At 41.1% G+C, this 25969-nt stretch overlaps 1 protein-coding gene and 1 pseudogene across 2 annotated transcripts in view; one reads left to right on the forward strand and one right to left on the reverse strand.

The window, feature by feature from the left end:
• Positions 1 to 1009: 1009 nt before the first annotated feature.
• Positions 1010 to 25969, forward strand: part of SMAD4 (SMAD family member 4) — a 54091-nt gene continuing 29131 nt past the window's right edge. For both annotated transcript variants that reach the window (XR_008684704.2, XM_055417376.2), the window contains exons 1-4: positions 1010 to 1149; positions 22029 to 22407; positions 23208 to 23382; positions 23809 to 23838. Coding sequence is in view for 1 of the 2 variants with exons in the window: in XM_055417376.2 (XP_055273351.1) it covers positions 22159 to 22407; positions 23208 to 23382; positions 23809 to 23838 (454 nt within the window). In the remaining variant the exon portion in view is untranslated. The remainder of the gene's footprint in view (positions 1150 to 22028; positions 22408 to 23207; positions 23383 to 23808; positions 23839 to 25969) is intronic.
• On the reverse strand, positions 18440 to 18916 carry LOC129549855 (large ribosomal subunit protein uL23 pseudogene; annotated as a pseudogene).

A 25969-nucleotide genomic window follows, 5' to 3' on the forward strand; every position in this document is an offset into this window, starting at 1 on the left:
TTTCAAATAACACAAGTATATGGTCAAAAGTGGGGTTTACACCTTTCCTTTACTCAGCAGGTAACCTACTTAACAGGTGTGCTGTAGGACCCCAAAAGTCCCTTCCAAGTCCGAGGTTCCGCCTAAACCTCTTCCAACAGGTACCATTCAGGAACTATAACACCTGTTCAGGCTCTCAAATCTGTGGTTCCATGATCTGTCCTGCTCAACCTAAGAAGGCATCTCGAGAGTTTAGACACCTCTGGATCTAGGGACCCAGGACTGGCGGAGAGGGAAGGTGCGGTCACCCCAGTTTCTTTCCCAAATAACCCGCTATAGCTACGTTCTCCCCAAAGCAAGCTGTTAAAAAGTCTCATTTTTTGCGGCCACGCAGGTCCTCAAAAAAAAAAAACAAAAAACGAGGCCCGCCTGATCGTTCCTTATAAACTTACTAGACACCCAATAACACGCCGAGCTCTCCCGCGCTGTTTGGGTACTTTGTGGCAAAGGGACGCCCACGGAGCAGCCGCTCCCCCGACCTTTGCGGGCAGCGGACTCCGCCGGGGCCCGGGACGAGGCCGGGATCCGGAGCTCCCGGCCGCCGGCGCGGGCCCGCGGGCGCCTGCGCAGAGCGACCCTCCCGTCACTCCGGCGGGGGTGCGGGGCGGGGGCAGCAAGAGAAAGGAAAGCGGCGCGGGGCGGGCGGGGGAGAAGAGGGCCAAACCCTGAAGTTACCCGGATGTGGTCTCCGCGCGCGCATGCTCAGTGTCCTCCCGACAAGTTGGCAGCAACAACACGGCCCTGGTCGTCGCCGCCGCCGCCGCCGCCGCCGCGGTAACGGAGCGGCTCGAGTGGCGGAGCCCGCGCTCGTAGCCGCCCTCTGACCTCCGGAGGCCCCCGGCCCGCCCTCCCCTCGGCTCCGCGGCCGCCCAAGGGGGCGGGAGCGGGTGAGGGGAGCCGGGCGCCCCGCGAGAGGGGCACCCCCTGCCCCGGCCCTGCCGCGGGGCGGCCCGGGAGCGCGGAGGCGGCCGGGCCCTCGCGGGCAGCGGCGCGGCGCCGAGGAGCGGGCGGCCGGGCCCCGACGCCTCGGGGCGGGGGGCGAGGGCCCTCCGGGCGGACGGACGAGCCGCGGCGGGAGAGCGGAAGCCCCTCGCCGCCGCCCGGGCCCAGGTAACGCGCCATGTCCCCCTCCCCGTCTCCCGGGCCGCCCCGCGCGCCCCGCCCGCGGCCTCCCCGCCCCGGGGCGGGCTCCCGAAGGCGGCGAGCGCGCGCGGGAAGCCGGCAGGCCCGGCCCGGGGAACCGGCGCGGGCCGCGGCGCCTGGCGGCCCTCGGGCTCCGGAGGCGGTCCTGCGGCCCGAGCCGCCCGCGGCGCAACCGAGGGGAGCCCGCGCTGCGCGTGCTGCCGCGGCCGTCGCCGCTCTTTGTTGTCCTGAGGTAGTTCCCGTCCCTCGCGGCCGAGCGTGTCGGCCCCGGCGGCAGCGGGCGGCCTTCGGTCTGAGTGAAAGTTGTGAATGGTCTGTCTCCATTTCTTTCCCCGAGCAGCTGCTTTCTTGTTTCTCTTTGTCCCTTATTTTCTCTTCCTGGTTGTGTCACTCCAGTTCGTGTTTCTGGCTTTGGTTTGTTGACTTTACTCTTTTGAGTACCGTGGATCGGTGATGGCGGTGTGCAGGGAACATTATTAGCACCTAACTGACCAGCCCGCCTCCACCCCTCCACCCGCCCCGCACTCGTAGTGAAAAATAAGAGCCAACTTATTGTATTGCTCCGACTGCAAGTATTGAGCGTGAAATCGGTGTACGCTGTGTAGGGCGGTGGCTCCATCTCAAGCCCCAAACTGCTCTTGTGATTTCTCAAGCTGAATTTGAGATTTTCGAAGAAGTGGGTGTGTGTCGTTAACTTGAAAGATTTTTTTTTGGGGGGGGCAATATAGAGAGGTTTAAAAAAAATACTGAAAATTGATGATTATTAATATTTCCCCCTTGAAAAACGTAGTAAAATTTTTGAAAATAAGTGTCTTTGCCTGTTTCCAAATAGTTTATTTTGAATTTAGTTTCTTGATGCCTTTAGTTTTGGGGCTGTAGTTTAAGGTGAAACTGCTGGTTTATTTAGGAGTAGTAGATATAATGGGGAGTCATTTTAATTAGTCTGGATTGAGTTTCTGAAGGCACGTTGTCTTGGCTGATTTTAAGAACCTTTGCCTTTTGCAAGACTTAGCATCCCTTCAGTCTCAGGTTGTTTAAAAAGTAGGTTCAGTACTTTTTTTCTGGTAGAAACTATTTAGTCCCAATAGAAAATACAGAAATAAATGCGTTTTCGAACTTTACTAGATTTAGTCCATTGCATTTCAGTAATTTTTATTGCAGTTTGCATACGTTATCTTTGCTATGTTGTACTTAGACCAAATTTATTTCAGCTTGGGGAATGCTAGTGTGCAGCTTTTCTTTTTCTGCTAGAGGATTTATTTTCTCTTTTGGGAAGTTCGGATATGAGTAGTACTTGACATTTCAAGTTGTAAATGACTGATATCATTATCATCTTAAAGTATGATTTTTTAAATGAATGTTTCTTCGTTAATGTTACGATTTTACTTTCTTAAATGGGTTTGTTACAGTACAAATATAATACAGGTAGGCCAGGCGTTTAAAATTTGGAGTCTGTTTAGGTCTAAGGGAGGTGATGAATTATGTAGGTCTAGAGAAAATTGATATAACATTTTGTGAGTCTGTTAATAGAAGTGGCTTTTTCTTTGCTTTCCAGGTTTTTGGGGGAATTGCTTTAAAGAGGTATTGCGTCTTAATTTTTTAATTAAGTGCCTATGTAGAAACTTCTTTGTTAAGTTCCTTAGTTGTATATCTTAAGCTTAGAAAAACTGCAAGTCGATTTCAGATTTAATGAAAACCTGTGCTGAGAAAGTCACTGTGAAGTTTTTTGAAATAAGTTTTATATGCATCATTGACCTTTCTCGATGGCTTTGCTGTTCGAAGCAATTCTGCTTATACTGGCAAGCAGCAAGTCTTATTTGCTTATAAAAACCTGTGCTTCACTTTCTTAAGCCACATTTTAGTTGAGCTGTTTTACCATTTGTATGTGAATTTATTTTTCTGCATTCCCCTTCAGATCCTCCCCTCCAACCCCCACCCCCACCCAAGTGTTAAACTAATTTATGCTGTCCAGTCACACTCCAGCTTTCTGGCTTGGAAGCTGTTTTTTTTTTTTCTGATTGAGTTGGTGTTATAGTAACATCTTTAGACGCTATTCTAATTGAGCTGTGAATTGCTGAAGCCTCTACCAGGGCAGTTAACCCTATAGGATCTGCCTCATTATATGTAAAATGCATATTTAATTTCATCTAAAATTTTGTCCATTTTGGTGAGAACATACATTATTTTTCTTATGTGTAAACTTAGTTCTATTGTGTCCCCCTCTAGCTTATGCTGCTTTTTTTTTTTTCCCAGTTTTTTTCATTCAGTGACCATGTTAGTCATTTCAGTGCTCTTTGTACATGTTTGGATTTCCTTTATTTTTGTACCCTACAAGATTGTGTCGTTAGGCAGAAATTTTTGTTTTGCTTTAGTGATGATTAAAAGTGACTATTATGTGTAAAACTAATCTGATGGAAATGGTTTCGATTGATTTTATTGTTTTCTACACCAAAGTTAAAGGAGTTAGATAAACCTAACCCAGAATTTAATACCATTTTGTTAAATTATTAAATTTTGGATTTTTTTGCTCTACAGTTGATGAAGATTTGTTTTAAAAAGAGAAAAAAAAATCAAAAAAGAAGAGAAATTCAAGCAGTTGACAAATATGTCTAGATATTATTCATTTGAGCAACTTTGAGTACTGTTAGCATAGATAATATGCCAAAACATATGCTTAGTAATGAGTCATATTTAGAATTTTTGGATATTTTCCCCCCATCCTAAAATGTGTAATTTTGGTGATAGGAAATGTGGCTAAATTCCAGCTTCTCAGGAACAAAGTATTTTAGGTTGTGTCACCTTGACACTATTACATGGTGTACTTGGCATCCAGGAAAATTTGTTTTAACCATGAGAGTGGATAAAAACTAGGGTAGCACTTACCTATGTAGAACTGAGATGGCAGATCATCAGAATCTTATAACTTAAGATTGTTTACTACTGTAAATTATATCATAGGTCATATAGTTATTACATACTGTAAGGAGTCTATTTTTACATCTTAATTTAAAGTTGTTGATAATTCTAAATACCTTTAAATTTAAAGTCTATACTTCATTATTTACATTTTAAATGAGAATTGTTTGCATTTTGGAAAACTTGTTACTGTGTGGGGTTCATCTTTTTGTTGTTGTTGTTTTAACTCTCAAGGTTTAAGGCAGTGATTCCCAACCTTGGTTGTGTTTTGAAATCTCTTGGGGAGTTTTGCAAAATACTGATGGCTGGATCACACTTGCAGAAATTGTGACTCAGTTGGCTTGGGGTGCAACTGGGTCAGAGTTCCAAAATGGTTGAGGTATAGGGTCCTCTGAGTTCTTTTTAAAATTTTTTAACTGTTTCACCGTGTCAGGTTTACATTCTTTAATACAGTGATATACACATTCACATGGTTCCTTGAAGGTATTGCCATATTTCTTTTGCTTCCAAGTCGGTCCCTCTGTCTCCTGTTTGAACCTTTCTTCATTTTTCAATTCATTTGAGTTGTCTGGTAGCAGGTTTTAGGAAGCTGTATTTCCCCTGCTGAGAAGTTGGTTTATCATTGCTATCCTAAATAGGAAGTTGATATTTTAACATATTCTAAAATGCTTACTTGGGCTCCTTTTAAAGACTAATGACTTGGGTTAGGTGCTGAACTTTGCAACTATACTCCCAGTGGGAATTTGGTCTTCATAGGGGGTTGATCTGCTTGGAAACAGTCACATTTTGTAGGCAACAATTAACTGGTCACGTCATTGGTTCCTGAGAATACTCTCAGAGGTTAATTTACACACTATGAGACGGTTGTTCAATAAGGGCAAGCCACTCGAGTACTCTTGCCTAGAAAATCCCATGGATGGAGGAGCCTGGTAGGCTGCAGTCCATGGGGTCGCTAAGGGTCGGACATGACTGAGCGACTTCACTTTCACTTTCCACTTTCACACATTGGAGAAGGAAATGGCAACCCACTCCAGTGTTCTTGCCTGGAGAATCCCAGGGACAGGGGAGCCTGGTGGGCTTCCGTCTATGGGGTCACACAGCGTCGGACACGACTGAAGTGACTTAGCAGCAGCAGCAATGAGTTCTTCTTTTAAACATGAATTATTTAATTTTGGCTGCGCTGGGTCTTTGTTGAGGGGCCCAGGCTTTCTCTGGTTGTAGTGCAAGGGCTTCTCGTGGCCGGGGCTCCTCTTGTGGCTGAGCTCAGGCTCTAGACGTGGGCTTCGGTAACAGTGGCACATGGGCTTAGTTGCCCTGCAGCATGTGGGATCTTCCTGGATCAGGGGTCAAGCCAGTGTTCCCTGCACTGCACGGCGGATTCTTACTTAACCACTGGATCATCAGGGAAGCCCCATTAGCAGTTCTTTAGAGATCATCCAGGAGAGCATGATCAGTTCTCCAGTTACACTACCTGAAATAGTTCACAAGTGCTGGTTTACTAGTAGTTGCATCTGGACGAGCTATTTAAAAAAAAACACAACAGAATATTTTTTGTCCCTTCTGCACGTCCCATCCCCCAAACACGGATTCAGGATGAGAATGGAGTGGAGGAGGCATTGGAATCTATATATTTTTTTGTTTTTTAAAAAAAAGAACCTCTTGATTTTAAAGCGTTTGGATATGTTAGTATGCTTATCTTTATTGCTTCATTTGTTTTGATGCGGTATAAGCTTTATTTTGCAGTCCTTGAAGCACCAGAGTAATTTACTTAAAATTCATCAACCCCTAATTTGCGTGTTTAGAATGCAAATCTTCTTTATGATGTTTTAACAAAAAGGACTTCTACTGAATATTTGTCTTTGGTATGAGTAAGGTATAATCTTTTTTAATCTTAATGTAGATGAATGTGTGTAATTCAGATCTTTTACGTTTTTCAAAATGTATTTCTGAATGTAAGACTGGGTTAAGGTTATTTATCTGTGGCATTCACTAGTGAATTCTGGAGCATTTGATATCAGGTGGCCAGTCATTGTAATAATTGAATCATCTGATGAGAGGACAACTGAAAGTAGTGCTTAATGTGATGAGATAAAGAGGAATTACTGTTTAAAGTAACACTTGGTGCAGCTATGTCATACAGGTCTACCAAAACTAGTTGAAGGAAGAATTTTATGTGTGCAGATGTTGAAATCAATCAACTAGCTAATAATAAGAAAGATGGCACAGTTTCTATGTAATTAGTCTTTTTAATAGTTTCTTATATCCATGACATTGTAGTTTGTTCCACTGTCTTTCTGGTAATTTGTAAAGTGCAGCATGTAGCCTAGTACAGACTACATCAGCGCTTTGTGAAATTGATAGCACCTCAGACTTTGGGTGCTTTTAAAGTTAGGGCCGCACTCAGTATAGATTTAGTAGGGCTGGTGTGACCTGCGGGGGAATTCTGGTATAGCCCCTGTTTGAAAGAATAAGCTTGATGACTTGATAGTCTTCTTCAATTTGAGGTTTTATGAAATGTATTTTTCAGTTTCCAGTTATTAAAATCCACCCTACTTTACAGTCTTTTAAAACAGTGTTTTCCAAAGTGTGATTGACTGACTCCTGGGGATCCCCATGTCCCTTCTAGGGGTTCATGAAACCAAAATCATTCTTATAATAAAACAGACATTATGTGCACTGTTGCTGTGTTGGCATTTGCCCTGATAATGAGGAAGCAGTGGTGGGTAAACTGCTGGCACCTTAGTTTGAATCAAGGCAGTGGTACCAAACACATGTTAAGCATTTGAAAAAAAAAATGCCAATTTCATTTTAAAATTTCCTTGGTAAAGCAGTAAAATGTTTTAATTTTTAAAATCTCTACCCTGGAGTGCATGTCTTTTCAGTATGATTAAATAAATGTGTAGAGACTTCCCTGATGGTCCAGTGGTTAAAAATCTGCCTTGCAGTGCAGAGAACACAGGTTCGATTCCCTGGACAGGAAACTGAGATCCAATGCGCTATGTGCTGCGTGCTGCGCACAGAGTAAAGCCCACCTGCTTGGCTGCTGAGCCCACACAGCATGAGTCTTGTTCACCGCAGCAGATCCTGCATGCCGCAACTAAGACCCAACACAGCCAAATAAATGTTAAATAAGTTAATAAATAAATTGGGCTTCCCTGGTGGGTCAGTGATAAAGAATCTGCCTTCTAATGCAGGAGACTATAGAGTTCGATCCCTGGGTGGGAAAGATCCCCAGGAGAAGGAAATGGCAACCCACTCCAGTATTCTTGTTGGAGAAATCCCACGGACACAGGAGCCTGGTGGGGCTACAGTCCGTGGGGTCACAAGCAGTCGGACATAACTTAGCCACTAAACAACAACAGTAAATAAATAAATATTTTAAAAAATTGAGGTGTGCATAAAGTTCTTCTGCACATCAACGTACAAAGTTCATCTCTAGCAAAACAACTCGCCACTTTTTAAATGGAACACCACTTTTATTTTTACTTAAAAGAATAATAAGCTGTCATTACTTAGACTTGGATATTTGGCAGTCATTTTCCTTGAAAATGAGTGAAATGAGCCTGCCATTCAAGGATAATAACTGGTTGCTACCAGTGATAAGAATCTAGTCTTTCAAGTGAAAATTAGATTTCTGGAAAACGTGTACCTGTCACCATGGGCTTGCCAGCTTCCAAGTACTTAAAATATTTTTCTGATGAGATTGGTGATGATATTTAGGAATGTGATTTTTTAAAAACATATTCTATAAGAAATGTGTCAACCCTGGGAAGGTCTGTGTAACTCACTGAACCAGTATTTTTCTAGATGACCAAGGCATGATGTTACAAATCATTTGTGGGTAGAAGAGCCATTGGAAGTGTAATATGGACCAGTGGATTTTTGTGTAACAGAGCCAAGAAGTTCATTGATACAGTTTCAGATTCCACATTGCAACTAACTTTTAGGAATTGCCATTTGTTGCGTTTTGCATTGAATAAAAGATGAACAGCCATCATTATATAAAAGGGCCATTAAAATATTCCTGTCTTTTCCAATTACTTATCTGTGTGAGGCATATTTTCTTCATGAACATTAAACATCACAATGTATTGAATGCAGCAGCACTTACGAGAATCCAGCTGTCTTCTCTTAAGCTAGACCTTAAAAAAATTTGCAAAAACAAAAATGTCATTCTGAATATTGATTTTTTTGTTTTAGAAAATACTTATTTTTCATAAAATTTATATTAATATGTAATGGATTTGTTAAGTTAATTGAATCGAGTAAACATTTTAGATTTGTGATATGGTAAATATTAATAGATGTGACTCACGTAAACAAAGGTTGTTTGGAATTCTCAATAATTAAGCATGTAAGTAAGTGGACTGGAGACCAGTTTGGGAACTGCTATTTTAAAGTAACTTATTATTTGTGTTGCTGACAAAATTATTGGTTATTATTGTTGGTATATGTGGTTTGTATTATATTATTCTTATCTCTCAGAATGTTATTAACTCAGTTTTAAGGAAAATTGAAGCATAGAGTTGATTTACAATGTTGTGTTAGTTTCAAGTGTACAGTGCAGTGATTCAGATATATATATATGCTTTTTCAGTTCTTTTTCCCTTATAAATTATTACAAAATATTGAGTCTAGTTCTCTGTGCTATACAGTAGGTCTTCAGTTAAGTCAATTTTTGTTCAGTTAATTTGGGAAATATGTTGCAATCAAGTGAAAAGGGAATTGATTGATTTGGTCTGTAATCAGAGCTGGGCTCAGAGTGCTGGATCAGGGGTCACAAGGAGCCAGTATCATCAGGATTCTGTCTTCTGGCTGTGCTTCCTTTTCTGTTAGTTTAAGTCTCAGGCAGGGTCCCAGGTGGTGCTAGAGGTAAGGAATCCACCAGCCAGTGCAGGAGATGTAAGAAATGTGGGTTTGATCTCTGGATCGAGAAGATCCCCTGGAGTAGGAAATGGAAACCCATTCCAGTATTCTTGCCTGGAGAATCCCAAGGACAGAGGAGCCTGGTGGGATACAGTCTGAGTGGTTGCAAAGAGTCAGACACGACTGCAGTGACTTAGCAGGAAGGCAGGCTCCAGACTGACTACTCCCAGCTTCAAGTTCAGGTCCAGCAAAGAAAGACCTTTTTTTCTTTTTTCTGTCTGTGGTTCCAACAGAAGTCCTAGAGCTGTTGTTAGCCTGACTTGGGTCCTCTCCCATTTTTGAAACAGCTGATATGCCATGGAGGTGACTCTGGTTAGGCAGAAGGGGGATTATCCCACCTGCCCGGGTACATTCTCCTTCGGAAATCAGAGTACTGTTACAGAAAGGAAAATATATGCTGGCAGACAAAAAACGTGTCAACTAGAGGACTTTGCTGATTCTTCTTTTAGCAACCTTTAGTATATTCATTCAGAAAAATTAATTTTACAATAAGATTATTAATTATTAAATTATTTAGGAAATTGGTACACCAGTATGACATTTAAATCTAAGCCCAGAGGGTGAACAGCAAACATTTAAAAATTTGTCCCTTATAGTTCATCTTCATTCTTTTTGTTTCTTTGTATTATTCTTATCTTAAATCTTTATAATCATTGAAAAGTGTTAGTCACTCAGTTGTGTCCAACTCTTTGTGACCCATGGACTGTAGCCTGCTAGGTTCCTCTATCCGTGGGATTTTCCAGGCAAGAATACTGGAGTGGGTTGCCGTGCCCTTTTGCAGGGGACCTTCCCGATGCAGGGATTGAACCTGGGTCTCCTGCACTGCAGGCGGATTCTTTACCTTCTGAGCCAGTTAATATTGTGCGTGTCATTCGTTGTGCCCTTGGAGGTTTTCCTCCAGCTGCCCTCGTTTTGATGGGGCTCAGTCCAGGCTGTAACTTGGGATGCAGGTGGCTTGTGTCTCAGGTGATTGAAGTGAGCGTGTGCCCTCTCCCGCCCCACCCCTGGTGAGTGCCTGTGCTTCGAATTCTTCCTAACGATACTTCACCAGGCCAGGCTGGTTTTTTTCCTTGTTAAACTTAAGCAGTTTCTCAAATATTCCCATACTTGATCCTTGACTAAGATATGTATAACTTGTAGAAAATATGCCTCTGTGTTTGTTTTACAAATGTAATCATCCAAAAGTAAACAGACATCTGAGAAATTAAAAAATGGCAGCATTCATTAATTACAGTTCATGAATCTCCATGAGAGCCTCTCCAGGCAGCACTCAACCTGTTTAATTTTACTGAGTATTTTAATTATTGTGACTTTATACTACATGGAGTTGCTTTTAGATCTGTGATCAACTTCAGGTGGCACCTTATGTTTAATAGCAAGGCTAGGGACAAAACACAAAATAGGTAGATGTAAGAATAAACCTCTGTCCCATTTGCTGACTTCTGCTTCCCATTAATTACCCCATTGCAGTGGGATTGTTGTTCTATTACAGTGATTTTATCTAATATCTCTGTGTTAGGGACTTTCACATAGGCTTGACATCTTTAATGGGCTGTTATTAATACAGCATATTTAAAGCTGAATTTGTTACTTAACCACTTTTAAATCTTTTATTCTTCCTTCATCTTTCAGTAAACCTATCTGGGAAATGGGCCTTCTTTGGACTGTTTCTTCTTTTCACTCCTTGTACGCAGTTGACTAAAAAAATTCTCATTTGTTCTGCCTAGAAGTGTCCTGTTGGTTTCCATTGCCCATGCCCCTTGTCTGGGCCCACTCATTCTTCTAATCACTGTCCCCTAACTGGTTTTGTTTTCCTCTTTGCAAAGCTATCTTTTTGCTGTCAACGAAGGTTTTCTTTCTAATGCAGATCCGATGCTGTTTCTCCTCCCCCGACCCTTCCTACCGTAAACCTGCTCAAGGTGAAACATCTACACTCCTGTCCTGCTTTTTCCTATGATTTTCCTTCAGCCTGGCAAATTCTTATTCACATGTGGTAGTACTATTTCATCAATATTCTCATGGCTCTTCTGGTGCCTGGTAATACTGTACTTCTCTCTGTCTCCCTCCCCAACCTTGAAATTAGCCTTGGTCCTGGATTTCTCAGCTCTGGCACTGTTGACATTTTGGGCTTGGTAAGTTTTTGTTACGGGGCGCTGTACTGTGTGTTGCACGATGTTTAGCAGTAGCCCTGGTCTTGACCCACTAGATACCCAGTAGTACTCTGCCCTCTACCACTGTCCAGTTGTAGAAATCAAATATGTCTCTAGACATTTCCAAATGTTCCTGGAAGGACAGAGTTGCTCTGGTTGAGCCACTGGCACGGCTATGTGACTGCCCATCAAGTGTGAGCAGAAGTGATAGTCAGCCTTTAAAAGCCAGAGTATGAGTTATCCTATCTTTCCCCCTACTTACTTAACTTATATGAGGAGTACATCATGAGAAACGCTGGGCTGGATGAAGCTCAAGCTGGAATCAAGATTGCCGGGAGAAATATCAATAACCTCAGGTATGCAGGTGACACCACCCTTATGGCAGAAAGTGAGGAGGAACTAAAAAGACTCTTGATGAAAGTGAAAGAGGAGAGTGAACAAGTTGACTTAAAGCTCAACATTCAGAAAACTAAGATCATGGCATCCGGTCCCATCACTTTGTGGCAAGTAGATGGGGAAACAGTGGAAACAGTGACTGACTTTATTTTTTTGGGCTCCAAAAATCACTGCAGGTGTTGACTGCAGCCTTGAAATTAAAAGACGCTTACTCCTTAAAAGAAAAGTTATGACCAACCTAGACAACATATTAAAAAGCAGAGACATTACTTTGCCAACAAAGGTCCGTCTAGTCAAGGCTGTGATTTTTCCAGTAGTCATGTATGGATGTGAGAGACTAAAGAAAGTTAAGCACCGAGGAATTGATGCTTTTGAACTGTTTTGTTGGAGAAGACTCTTGAGAGTCTCTTGAACTGCATGGAGATCCGGTTGGATCTCCATCCTAAAAGAAATCAGTCCTGAATGTTCATTGGAAGGACTGATGCTGAAGCTGAAACTCCAATACTTTGGCCACCTGACGTGAAGAAGCCCGACTCATTGAAAAAGACCCTGATGCTGGGAAAGATTGAAGGCGGGAGACAGAGGATGAGATGGTTGGATGGCATCACTGACTCAGTGGACGTGAGTTTGGGTGAACTCCGGGAGTTGATGATGGACATGGATGCCTGGCGTGCTGCAGTCCATGGGGTTGCAAAGAGTTGGACACGACTGAGTGACCGAACTGAACTGATCTTTCCCCCTGTCATTTAAGGACATACGTAGAAATGGAGCTTTCTTAGCCTAATCCATGAGAGATGACAATGAGCAGTGATGAACATTGCTCCTCTGGACATATATTTGTGATTGATGTTTAGTTTATGCAGAAAACATATCTTTGTTTTAAGCTGCTGATTTTGGGGAGTTGGTTGTCACTGTGACATAGAGTAGCGTCACCTGACTGATCCATCGTGCTGAGACTTAGCTAACCTGTGGATTTTCCATGCTTTCCTATTTCTAGATCACTTTAATTCCTACCTCTTTTAGGAATCTGGTATGTTTGGATGGTCTCAGTCAGTGGTTCTCAGTGGAGTAAATACTCAAACTCCAACACTTTGGCCACCTGATGCAAAGAGCTGACTCATTGGAAAAGACCCTGATGTTGAGAAAGATTGAGGTCAGGAGGAGAAGGGGGTGACAGAGGATGACATGGTTGGATGGCATCACCTACTCAGTGAACATGAGTTTGAGCAAACTCTGGGAGATGGTGAAGGACAGGGAAGCCTGCTGCCGTCCGTGGGGTCAGTTGGACAGGACTGAAGGACTGAAAAACAAGTGCTCTTTAAGAGATGTTGTGGAGGTTAGTGGGAGGAACTTTGGTGCAGGGGCGTGAGCATGACCTCCTGCGTGGGGGAGGCTGTAAAGGATCTTCTGCTTTCCACAGTGCTTCCTTTCTTTTTGTTATTATTTTCCCACAGTGCTTTCAAATGCCCAGAATACTCATGTAGAAGGAAAACATAATTAGTCTAGACCCTAGCTCCATCTTAACATATATTCAGTTTTGGGGAATTAAGTTTCTCTGTTTGTTTTTGTTTACTTTTTATTGGAGTATAGTTGATTTACAATGTCGTGTTTCTGCTATAGAGCAAAGTGAATCAGTTATACATATGTTCACTCTCTTTTAGATTATTTTCCCATATAGATCATTACAGAGTATTGAATTGAGTTCCCTGTGCTGAACAGTCAGTTCTTATATTAGTTATCTATTTTATATAAAGTAGTGTATACATGTCAATCCTGTTAATTCAGTTTCTTAACTGAAGTTGTTTTGTTTGGAACTTTATCAGCAGTTAACATTTTGGAAAATCCATGTCACGGACTACAGTGCCATTGTGTCAAAACCACACACCTGTCTTGGAAGGTCTAAATTCACAGCTGTCATATTTATGGTGATTAGTACTCTTGCCTGGAGAATCCCATGGACGGAGGAGCCTGGTGGGCCGCAGTCCATGGGGTCGCTCAGTCAGTCAGACACGACTGAGCAACTTCACTTTCACTTTTCGCTTTCATGCATTGGAGAAGGAAATGGCAACCCACTCCAGTGTTCTTGCCTGGAGGATCCCAGGGACAGAGGAGCCTGGTGGGCTGCCATCTATGGGGTCACACAGAGTCGGACACGACTGAAATGACTTAGCACCATATACGTCCTAGCATCTAACCTTTGTTATACTTTCTAATTTTGTTGATATGCTTGAGCAGTTTTATTGAAATGGCAACCCACTTCAGTGTTCTTGCCTGGAGAATCCCAGGGACGGGGAAGCCTGGTGGGCTGCCGTCTATGGGGTCGCACAGAGTCGGACACGACTGAAGTGAATTAGCAGCATACTGCATTATATATTACTCTTTTCCCCACTTTATTTTAGGGTCTTGTTTATTTTAAAAATCATAGGTAGGTTAGAACTTTGTTTCAGGATAGCTAATGATGTGATACAAATTGTTACAAAAATGGGATGTTCTCTGTAGAGCATCATTTTCTGACTACCTGTTGCTTGTTTTGTATCTGTAAGTGCTTTGTTCAGAGGGGATACAGTGTTTGTTGAATTTGCCAATTCATGGTCCCCAGGTTGCTTTGATAGATACACTGTTGCATTTGATAACCATAGCCAGTCTGTAAACTTGGCAAGGCAGATACTGTTTCCATTTATAGACTAGAGAATTGAGAGAGATGTTAACATACAGTCTTGCTACTAGAACTTTGATTAAAATCTATGCATTTGTTTATACCACTTAAATGCTCTTGTCTACTGTCATCCCCTATCACTCTTTAAAATATTGTAATCTAGAACTGTTTAATTTAGGAAAACACCTGTACACCCCTGCTGGTATTATTTTTTTATACTGCTGCTGCTGCTAAGTCACTTCAGTCGTGTCCGACTCTGTGTGACCCCATAGACGGAAGCCCACCAGTCTCCCCCATCCCTGGGATTCTCCAGGCAAGAACGCTGGAGTGGGTTGCCATTTCCATACTAGGAGCTTTTCTATTGTTTCAGACAGTTGTGGTCATAGGAGTATTTCTACTAGTTTTCAGAGAAATGTGCAATTAAAACGTTTTCTGAGATATTGTTAGGGCCAAAAGTATCTTAAATTTTAGAGGTGGTTACATCTGATAGTGAGATTTGTTGTTGTTTTTCAGTGTATCTGACGCTGCTACCCCATTGACCGCATCATGCCAGGTTCTTCACTTCCCTGTTGTTCACTACTGTATCCCTGAATTTGCTCAAATTCATGTCCTTTGAGTCAGTGATGCCATCCAACCATCTCGTCCTCTTGTTCCCTTCTCCTCCTGCCCTCAATCTTCCCAGCATCAGGGTCTTTTCCAGTGAGTCTGCTCTTCATATCAGGTGGCCAGATTATTAGTGCTTCAGCTTTAGCATCTGTGAATACTCAGGGTTGATTTCCTTTAGGATTGACTGACTGGATCTCCTTGCAGTCCAAGGGACTCTCAAGTGTTTTCTCCAGCACCACAGTTTGAAAACATCAATTCTTGGTGCTCAGCCTTGTTTATGGTCCAGCTCTCACATCTGTACATGACTGCTGGAAAAACCATAGCTTTGACTATACGGACCTTTCTTGGCAAAGTGACATCTCTGCTTTTTAATCCGCTGTCTAGGTTTATCATAGCTTTTTTTCCCCCAAGGAACAAGCATCTTTTAATTTCATGGCTGCAGTCACTGTCCACAGTGATTTTGGAACCTGAGAAAATAAAATCTGTCACTGTTTCCACTTTCCCCCATCTATTTGCTATGAAGTGATGGGACCAGATGCTGTGATCTTGGTTTTTTGAGTGTTGAATTTTAAGCCAGCTTTTTACTCTCCTCTTTCACTCTCATCAAGGGATTCTTTAGTTCCCCTTCCCTTCCTACCGTTAGAGTAGTATCATCTGCATATCTGAGGTTATTGATATTTCTCCCGGAAGTGTTGATTCCAGCTTGTGCTTCATCCAGCCCGGCATTTCTCATGATGTACTCTGCATATAAGTTAAATAAGCAGGGTGACATTGTATAGCCTTGATGTACTTCTTTCCCAATTTTGAACTGGTTTGTTGTTCCATGTCCAGTTCTAATTGTTGCTTCTTGACCTCCATTCAGGTTTCTTTGGAGACTGGTAAAGTGGTGTGATATTCTCACCTCTTTAAGAATTTTTCCACAGTTTGTTGTGATCCACATAGTCAAAGACTTTAGCATAGTCAATGAAGCAGTAGTAGATGTTTTTTTGGAATTCCCTTGCTCTTTCTATGATCGGACAGATGTTAGCAATTTGATCTCTGGTTCCTCTGTCTTTTCTAAATCCAGCTTGTGCATCTGTAAGTTCTCAGTTAATGTACTGCTGAAGCCTAGCTTAAAGGATTTTGAGGGTTACCTTCCTCGCATGTGAAATGAGTGCAATTGTATGATAGTTAGAATGTTCTTTTGGATTGGAACGAACATGGACCCTTTCCAGTCCTGTGGCCAAGGCTGAATTTTCCAAATTTGCTGATATATTGAGTACAGCATTTTAACAGCATCATCTTTTAGGATTTGAAATAGCTCAGCTGCAATTTCATCACCTGCACTAACTTTATTTGTAGTAATGCTTCCTAGGGCCGACTTGACTTCACACTCCAGGATGTCTGACTCTAGGTGATTGACCACACCGTCGTGGTTATCTGGGTCATTAAGATCTTTTTTGTATAGTTTTTCTGTGTATTCTTGCTACCTCTTCTTAATCTCTTCTGCTTCGTTAGGTCTTTGCTGTTTCTGTCCTTTATTGTGACCATCTTTGCATGAAATGTTCCCCTGGTATCTCTGGTTTTCTTGAGATCTCTTGTCTTTCTCATTCTGTTGTTTCCCTCTGTTTCTTTGCATTGTTCACTTAAGACTTTCTGATCTTTCCTTGCTACTCTCTGAAACTGTAATCAGTTGGGTGTATCTTTCCCTTTGTCTTTTACCTTTCACCTCTCTTTTCTCAACTGTTTGTAAAGCCTTGTCAGACAACCACTTTGCCTTCTTTCATTTCTTTGAGGTGGTTTTGGTCACCGCCTCCTGTACAGTGTTACAAACCTCCATCCATAGTTCTTCAGGCACTCTGTCTACTGGGTCTAATCCCATGAATCTGTTGGTCAACCTCCATTGTAATCATCAGGGATTTAATTTAGATTATACCTAAATGGCCTAGTGGTTTTCTCTACTTTTCTTCAGTTTAAGTCTGAATTTTCCAATAGGAGCTCATGATGTGAGCCATAGTCAGCTTCAGGTCTTGTTTTTTCCTGACTGTATAGAGCTTCTCGATCTTTGGCTGCAAAGAATATAATCAGTCTGATTTCGATGTTGACCATCTGGTGATGTCCATGTGTGTAGTCTTCTCTTGTGTTGATGGAAGGGGGTGTTTTCTGTGACCAGTGCGTTCTCTTGGCAAAGCTCTGTTATCTTTTGCCCTGCTTCACTCTGTACTCCAAGGCCAAACTGTTAACTCCAGGTGTCTCTTGACTTCCTACTTTTGCATTCCAGTGATGAAAAGGACATCTTTTTTTGGTGTTGGTTGTGGAATGTCTTGTAGGTCTTCATAGAACCTTTTGACTTCAGATTCTTTGGCATAAGTGATTGAGGCATAGACTTGGATTACTGTGATGTTGAATGGTTTGCCTTGGAAATGAATCGAAATCATTCTGTCATTTTTGAGATCGCACACAAGTACTGCATTTTGGATTCTTGTTGACTGTGAGGGCTATTTCATTTCTTCTAAGGGATTCTTGCCCACAGTAGTAGATATGATTGTCATCTGAATTTAATTCACCCTTAATTACATTATAAGCTGGAACAAGTCTTTTGGATATAATATCAGAATGAATTCAGCGACATATGTGTTTGCATTCTTCCAAATTTGTTGCAAGGTAATGGTATTGAATAAAAAAACTATAGTCAGCTTGTAAGCATTTGCCTAGTATATGAAGGGAACAGGGCATTGTACTGGGAATTTCTAAGATGAGAAGGTACTGCCGTTTTTCTAAACTTTGGCAACAGGGTGTGAAGCAATTACTTAATCAAATAACTACAATATAATGTATTGAGTTGTAATTGGGGTGTGGTTTTGAGAGTGGTGTCAAATAATGTATTAGGGCACACAGTAAACACACTAGGGAGATAGTTCTCCTTCAGGATTGCGGTGAGAGGAGACAGTGTGTTAGGGGAAACTCTGGAGGCATTGAGACGTTTGCACTGCACTTTGAAAAGTGGCTAGGAATTTACCGAGTAGATAAAATGGGACTGGATATGGGACTGTTAGGCAAAAGAAATAGCCTGGATATGAATCTTAAAACACAGGCAGAACTGCATTCGTTTAATAAGAAGAAGCACTTATATGTCCTATGGGCATATAATGATTAGTAAGACAAGTATTACTCCCTGTCCCAGAGAGCTTTCAGTCTAGAAATTAAAATTGTTATGAGGTTGGCTTTCTGAGTTTTCAAACTGATGATTCTCTTGGGACAGATTTGAGTTGAAGGTGTGTTTGGTTTGGCATTCACAGTAGTTTCTTTTTCTCATTCCTTCCTCCCCTTTCCCTGCAAGTAAGTTGCAGTACTTGTTTTTGACATACAATGGGCTTTGAAAATGTGGCAGCTCAAATGCTACTTCTGCTACTCACTTTAGATGGCGCACTTACTTGCCTTAGTACTTTTCTTTACACCTGCCACATTTTATTCATTTATATAATTTGCCTGACTCCTGTATGCCTTTGTGTTGTGAGTCCTGGATGGGTGGTTTACTGCTCTTCCTGCCCTACTAAATTTTCTTGGACAAATTTTATTTTTACATAGTGAAAACTTTTATATTTGGAATTAGCCAGCTGGACTCAGTTTAGATGATCCCAATTTTGTTGGCAACATCCAAAGCATCATAGTCAGGAGCCAGTCGAACATATGCCTTCTTCTCTCCATCAGGCCTGATCACAGTATTGACCTTAGCCATGTCAATGTCATAGAGCTTCTTCACAGCCTGTTTAATTTGGTGCTCGTTGGCCTTGACATCCACGATGAACACCAGTGTGTTGTTGTCTTCTATCTTCTTCTTGGCTGACTCGGTGGTGAGGGGGAATTTGATGATGGCAGAGTGGTCAAGTTTGTTTCTCCAAGGGGCGCTCTTCTGAGGATATTTGGGCTGCCTCCTGAGCCACAGTGTTTTGGGCCGCCGGAAGGTGGGTGACATCCAGATCTTCTTTTTCTTGTAGCTGTGGGCACCTTTCAGCACTGCTTTCTTGGCCTTCAAAGCCTTTGCTTTGGCTTCAGCTTTAGGAGGGGCAGGGGCTTCCTTCTTCGCCTTCGGCGCCATCTTCATCTGGACAAATTTTAATAAGAGAAAATGTAGAAAAATGCATAATGTGTTGTAGGAAAATCTTTAAAACAATTAAAAATTTTGGTATTCAGAAAGTTCTCCTTTTTACTCAGCATTTATGAGCATTTACTCATAAAGGCACTGCTGCTGCTGCTGCTAAGTCGCTTCAGTCGTGGCTGACTCTGTGCGACCCCATAGACGGCAGCCGACCAGGCTCCGCCGTCCCTGGGATTCTCCAGGCAAGAACACTGGAGTGGGTTGCCATTTCCTTCTCCAATGTGTGAAAGTGAAAAGTGAAAGTGAAGTCGCTCAGTCGTCTCCGACTAGTAGCGACCCCATGGACTGCAGCCCACCAGGCTCCTCCGTCCATAGGATTTTCTAGGCAAGAGTACTGGAATGGCTTGCCATTGCCTTCTCCGCATAAAGGCGCTAGGCACCTTTATATAGATTTTTCCACTTTGAGCTCTGTATATTCTCCTTTTAAATCCAGGTTGAGAGAGTTTAAGTAACTTAATTTGTCCCACTATTTAGTGTGAGACTTGGGATTCTAATCCATATCTCTTAACTCCAGAACCCACCAGGCAGGTAATCTCTGGTTGTCTGAAAAGTACACCTTCAGCATGTATTTATTGAATGTGGGCAAGTGGCTCAGTATTCAAAGATACACAAAGAATGTGTTTCTGTCTGCCTGGGGCAGGTGTTTATATAAGATAGAGAACAATAGAAGGGAGCATGTGTTAAATATCAAGTAATATAAATTTAAAGGAAGCCCAGAACTACATCAGTGTCTGATAGAATAGGAATTGGTAGAAATGACCAAGGTGAAGAATCATGTAACTTTATGAGAGAATAGAGGGGAGGTCAGAGACAGGTAGGTCAGAGATGATGATTTACCAGGCTTTCCATAGCTGGGTAATTGAGTGGTATTCAAGCTGTACGTGGAGAAGGAAATGGCACCTCACTCCCGTATTCTTGCCTGGAAAATTGCACAGACAGAGGAACCTGGCAGGCTACAGTCCAGGGGATTGCAGAGTCGGCCACGACTGAGCACATCAGCAAGCTGTGCAAGTAAAGGTTGTCAGAAGAGGAATCGATTTTGGCAGACTGATGAGTTAGTTTTATTAATTTGGTAGTAGAGAATGAGTTTTTAAAATTCAAGTAAACAGCCAAAGAAAATAAAAGTAAAATAAGCATGGGACACAGCAACATCAGCAAACGCGTGCAGAACAACCTGGCGTGAGAAGAACAGCCTCCGCTCCTGCTTCGTCGCCTTTGTTCTTAGGCTGATGGCCTTTTCTTACTTCATGTGAGATTTTGAGGTTAGATAAATTAGTTTGTGTTATAGATGTTGAATGGATTTTTAATGAATATTAATTTCCTATATTTGAAAGGAATTTACCTTGTTGCTTTTATGGGTAAAATCTTCTGAGGAATTCAGTGGTGTCTCTTTTTTTAATAATAACTTTATTGATGTGTTAATTCATGTACTATAAAAGTCTCCCTTTTAAGGTGTATGATTTGATGGTTTTCACTATAGTGACAGAGTTGTGTAGCTATCACAAGTATCAATTTTAGAACATTTTCATTACCCCTAAAGGACTGGTGACTCAGTGGTAAAGAATCTCCCTGCAGTGTAGGAGACACCGGAGATGTGGGTTTGATCCCTGAGCTGGGAAGATCTCCTGGAGAAGGACATGGTTACGCACTCCAGTATTCTTGCTGGAGAGTTCCATGGTCAGAGGAGCCTGGCACAGTATATAGTTCATGTAGTCGAAAAGAGTCAGGGGTGAGCGACTGACATAAAGGAAACTCCATACCTGTTAGCAGTCACTCCTCACCCTCCCCCCCTAACCTTTGACAACCACTAATCCACTTTTTTTTTTTTTGGTGCTTTGCCTGTTCTGGATATTTCACATAAATGGAGTTATACAGCATGTGGCCTACTGTGACTTTCACTTAGCATGTTTTCCAGGTTCATCCATGTTGAAGTATGTCCCAGTACTTCATTCTTTTTTATAACTAGATAACATTACATTGTATATATTTATACATTCGTCAGTGGATGGGCATTTGAGTTGTTTTGGCTATTAGGAATGATACTGCTATGAACATTTATGTACGTATTTTTGTGTGGACATAGGTTTTTGGTAATTTTGGACGGAATTGCTGAGGGTATATCGCTGGATTATATGGTAACTTTGTTTTTAACATTTTGAGGAATTGTCAGAGTCCTTTTCCAAGGTGGCTGTACCATTTTGCAGTCCCATGGGCAGTGTGTGAGGGCTCCATTTTCTCATGAATGCTTTTTGTCTATTCTTTAGATTTATCCAACCTAGTGAATGTTAAGTGGTATCTCTTTGTAGTTTTGATTTGCACTGATGCTGGGAAAGGTTGGGGGCGGGAGGAGAAGGGGACGACAGAGAATGAGATGGCTGAATGGCATCACCGACTCTGTGGACATGAGTTTGAGTGAACTCCGGGAGTTGGTGATGGACAGGGAGGCCTGGCGTGCTGTGATTCATGGGGTCGCGGAGAGTCGGACACGACTGAGCAACTGAACTGAACTGAACTGAATGATTAATGATATTGAGTATCTTTTATGTGCTTATTGGCCATTATTTGGAGAAATGAGTATTAGAATCCTTTGCCCATTTAAAAAGTATTCATCTTTTTACTGTTGGTGGTGGTGTCTTATAAGAAAGATGGCTGTTGCTGATGGATAAACAGCATTTGGGACCAGGTGATGGTGAATTTTTCATGTGTATTAGTGGTTGACTTTTTAACTTTAGCTAGTTGTTAATCAAGAATATTTTAAAGTGCTGCTCTTCAGAAGTAATCCATTTTAAAAGTTCTGTTAAGATTTTACTTTAGGGTGACTAGTACAGTCAACAAGACTTGATTGAACATGCCTCTATAATAATAAGGTCTAACTTCAATATTTTGGGAATATCAAAAACGGCAACATTTTACTTAAGTCATTTAAAACTCTAAGCACCACATTTAATTATGTGCATTGAGTCTTTGACTTAACTGAAGCAATTCCATCTTTTCCAAAGTAATTGAATCTGCTTTATGAAATGTGTTCTGATATCTGTGTCTTTTTTTTTTTTTTTAGATTATCCTGAATACTACATGTCTAACAGTTTTCCTTGCAACGTTAACTGTTGTTTTTCGCTGCCTCCGAAAGATCGCAATTGCTCCGGAAATTGGAGACATATTTGATTTAAAAGAAATACCTTTAACAAATGGACAATATGTCTATTACGAACACACCAACAAGTAATGATGCCTGTCTGAGCATTGTACATAGTTTGATGTGCCATAGACAAGGTGGAGAGAGTGAAACATTTGCCAAAAGAGCAATTGAAAGTTTGGTAAAAAAGCTGAAGGAGAAAAAAGATGAACTGGATTCTTTAATAACAGCTATAACTACAAATGGAGCTCACCCTAGCAAGTGTGTTACCATACAGAGAACATTGGATGGAAGGCTTCAGGTCAGTCTTGTTCCAGGGTTTCTTCTGTACTCTGTAGTGGCTGGTGTTTACAAATTCTTGTTTCCTCTTAAGTTACTACGGAAATTTCATCCTTGCTCCATCTTTTTAGATACTGCAGTACATCCTTTAGTACAGATATTATCAATACAGGATCCTGCTTAAGTTTTTAAAAATGTTTTGATTAAAAAAATGTTCAGTATAGAAAATTGGAAAATAAAAATCAGAAGAAAACGTACATCTTTAGCACTTTGGTATTCATCCTTGTAGCCTTTTTTTTCTTTTTTGCTATTATATGTACAACTCAGTTTTTTTTAATGGTTTAGAAATCTGGTATTGTATGTCTGGTACTTTTATGTGAAAAACAATCCAGAAGAATTCAACAATATTTTTAAAACTTATGGAGGTAACTTAAATTTACAAGTCTTTACCTTTTGTTTTCAGGGATCAGATTTTTCATGTAGAATTACATAATCTCATGTGTTTAATATTTTTAAAGAAACATATAGAAAACATATTGTTAGGTTCAAATTTTTTTATTTTAAGTATTGTTTCTTCATTAAACGCATACTTTTTTGTGTATTTTTAAAGCCTGGGTCTAAGCCTTGAAATCATACTTAAGTTTACTACTTTGTGATCTTGTCCAATTAAGTTATTTTTAGCTTTAGTTTTCTCGTTTAAGAAGTAGGAATTATAATACTAACTTTGTAGGATTGCAAGGATTAAATGAGAATGTATCAAGTGCCTTGTATAATGTGTGATGCATAATTGATGCTCATTAAATGGTCATTTACTTTTCTTAGGTGGCTGGTCGGAAGGGATTTCCTCATGTGATCTATGCCCGTCTCTGGAGGTGGCCTGACCTTCACAAAAATGAACTAAAACATGTTAAATATTGTCAGTATGCATTTGACTTAAAATGTGATAGTGTCTGTGTGAATCCATATCACTATGAACGAGTTGTATCACCTGGAATTGGTAAGTAGACTTTACTTTTATGCTTAGAAGCATAAAGGGAAAAGATATCAATAGTGTTTTAATTTTTCTAAGTTAAATTGTAAATTTGGAGATAGCCCAGGATTTCAACTAATGTTAAAAGTCAAGACATTTTTAATGAAATATGTGTATTTAAGTTTGAATTCTGAGCAAGCTTACATTTTGACTACTAAAACTAAGTGTGCATACTTGGTGCTTTGCCTGTTTAGAACACTGCTCTTGAAAAATAAGATGGAAAGCACTTTTGCATTGTTAGATAGCATTTATACTACTATTCTTGAATTGAACTGGTTCATGGAAAGTTTGAATCCCTGGTTTAAATTTATATTCTGTAATTTTAAATATGGTGGAAATTATTTTCATGATAATGATTAATATTTTATTTTTTTTCCCCTTTAAAAATTTAAGATCTCTCAGGATTAACACTGCAGAGTAATGGTAGGTAATCCCTTTCTTTTAACTTTCTCTCATCTTTTATCCCATCCCCTTTATTTTTTATTGACCTAGAACTAGTCTGTATGGGTGGGTGCTGGTAACATATACAAGAAAAGTACTTACTGCTTTGAAAATGTACATTTTGCAGGGCGGGGGGCATGCATCAGCAATTAAAACTGGATTTAGTAGGCTGTTGACCCTTCCATTTTGAACTGCTATTCATGACTGCAAGTAGTCTAAAAAATGTGATGGGGAACATAAAACATACACAGAAAAAGTAACTTTTGAATTGGTAAAACTGGCTATTTTAGAAGTAAATCTCACAGAACCAGTTTCAGTGGGTATAAATAACCTGTTTGATAATTTAGAATCATGTGTAACATAGTTTAAAAACACCCAAATTCTCATTTTTCTTCATTTCAGCCGAACTTATTTTTATGGTTGATAATTTTGTGAATGACTTAAAACTGTATACTATATTAATTTGTTTCAGTCTTGTTATATTTTGAGTAAATAAAACAAGGCTACTTTAAAGTGTATGGCAATCACAGATGTTCTAAGCCTATTTTAAGTAGAAAGCCTATTTCTAAGGAGACAGTTTTGAGATAGGAAAATGAAACAAATAAGGGGGTGTTTTTTATTTTTTGTGTAGTATTTGAGAACAGATATCTGTTACAACTTTAGCTCTGTTTCTTGGAACATGTTAATGAGCTAACATTTCTGTAAGAACTAGTTACTTTGAACAGAAACTGATAAAAAGCCACTATCACCTTAGAAGGCTTCCCTGGTGGCTCAGATGGTAAAGAATCTGCCTGGAATGCGGGAGACCTGGGTTTGAACCCTGGGTCAGGAAGATCCCCTGGAGGAGGAAATGCAAGCCACAGTATTCTTGCCTGGAAAATCTCATGGACAGAGGAGCCTGGTGGGCTACAGTCTGGGGTCGCAAAGAGTCGGACACGACTGAGCGACTAAACCAATGCTATCACCTTAGAAAGGTGTGCTGTTGTTCTGAAGGGGAATTAGTGGTTCAGCAGCACTTTTGCTACAGAATCCTAGAAATGGGTCAGAAGTATCATCTGACCTTAAAATTTGGGAAGAACATGAAAGGCTACTTGTTTTTATTCTCCATTTCTCTTCCATGTCAATAATAATAAAGGAAGACTAGTGCCTTTTGGTGGAGAAGGCAATGGCACCCCACTCTAGTACTCTTGCCTGGAAAATCCCATGGACGGAAGAACCTGGTGGGCTGCAGTCTGTGGGGTCGTTTGACTGAGCGACTTCACTTTCACTTTTCTCTTTCATGCATTGGAGAAGGAAATGGCAACCCACTCCAGTGTTCTTGCCTGGAGAATCCCAGGGATGGGGGAGCCTGGAGGGCTGCCGTCTATGGGGTTGCACAGAGTCGGACACAACTGAAGCGACTTAGCAGCAGCAGCAGCAGTGCCTTTTGGTATTTGTTAAGGGTTAGTTGGTTTCTGAGAACAGTGGGTTAATAATGGAAGCTGTTGTGGTCTGAAGGGGTAGCTTTAAGATTAATTGGGTAAAGCCCAGCTTATTCATCACCCAGACATTGATATCATGTCACCTCTTTTTGAAAGTAAACACCCTCTAGATATTCACTGTTCTCCATCTGCAGTTTTGGAGAATGAAAGCTTAAAGCTTAACTCAGTGGGTGTTTGCGGTGATAACTGTATTAGAATCCCCTACGGAGCAGTTGTGATGCGATCTAATTCTGAAGACTCATTACACTGCTTCCTGTCCTAAACTGTTGCTGTTATGAGTGCTTGTCGTTGATGGACTTGTGTGGCTTGGTAGCCCCTTTTCAGGTGCTCTAGCCCTGTCTTCAGCCTTATGGATCCCCCTAGTGGTGGCTGTCTGTACAAAAAGGCTGGCCTCGGTGGCTTCTTTCCTCAGAAAACGATGGGTGTTTCTCACAAGGTCCTTTTAGATTTGGACAAAGTATATAAGGCCAGGTAGCCAAAAGTTAAGCAGATGGGATAATTCCTTCACTTTTGAGTTTGGATCTTGGTGTTAATTATTTCCAGTCTGTCTCATCTCTTTTATGAAACTTTCCATGACCACATCCACTTGGGTATTGATTTTAACAAATGTTTAATGAGCATGTATTGCCTGG

This window comes from Moschus berezovskii, chromosome 28 (assembly GCF_049115385.1).
Source record: "Moschus berezovskii isolate FMDL1 chromosome 28, NW_MosBer_1.0, whole genome shotgun sequence".
Taxonomy (NCBI): domain Eukaryota; kingdom Metazoa; phylum Chordata; class Mammalia; order Artiodactyla; family Moschidae; genus Moschus; species Moschus berezovskii.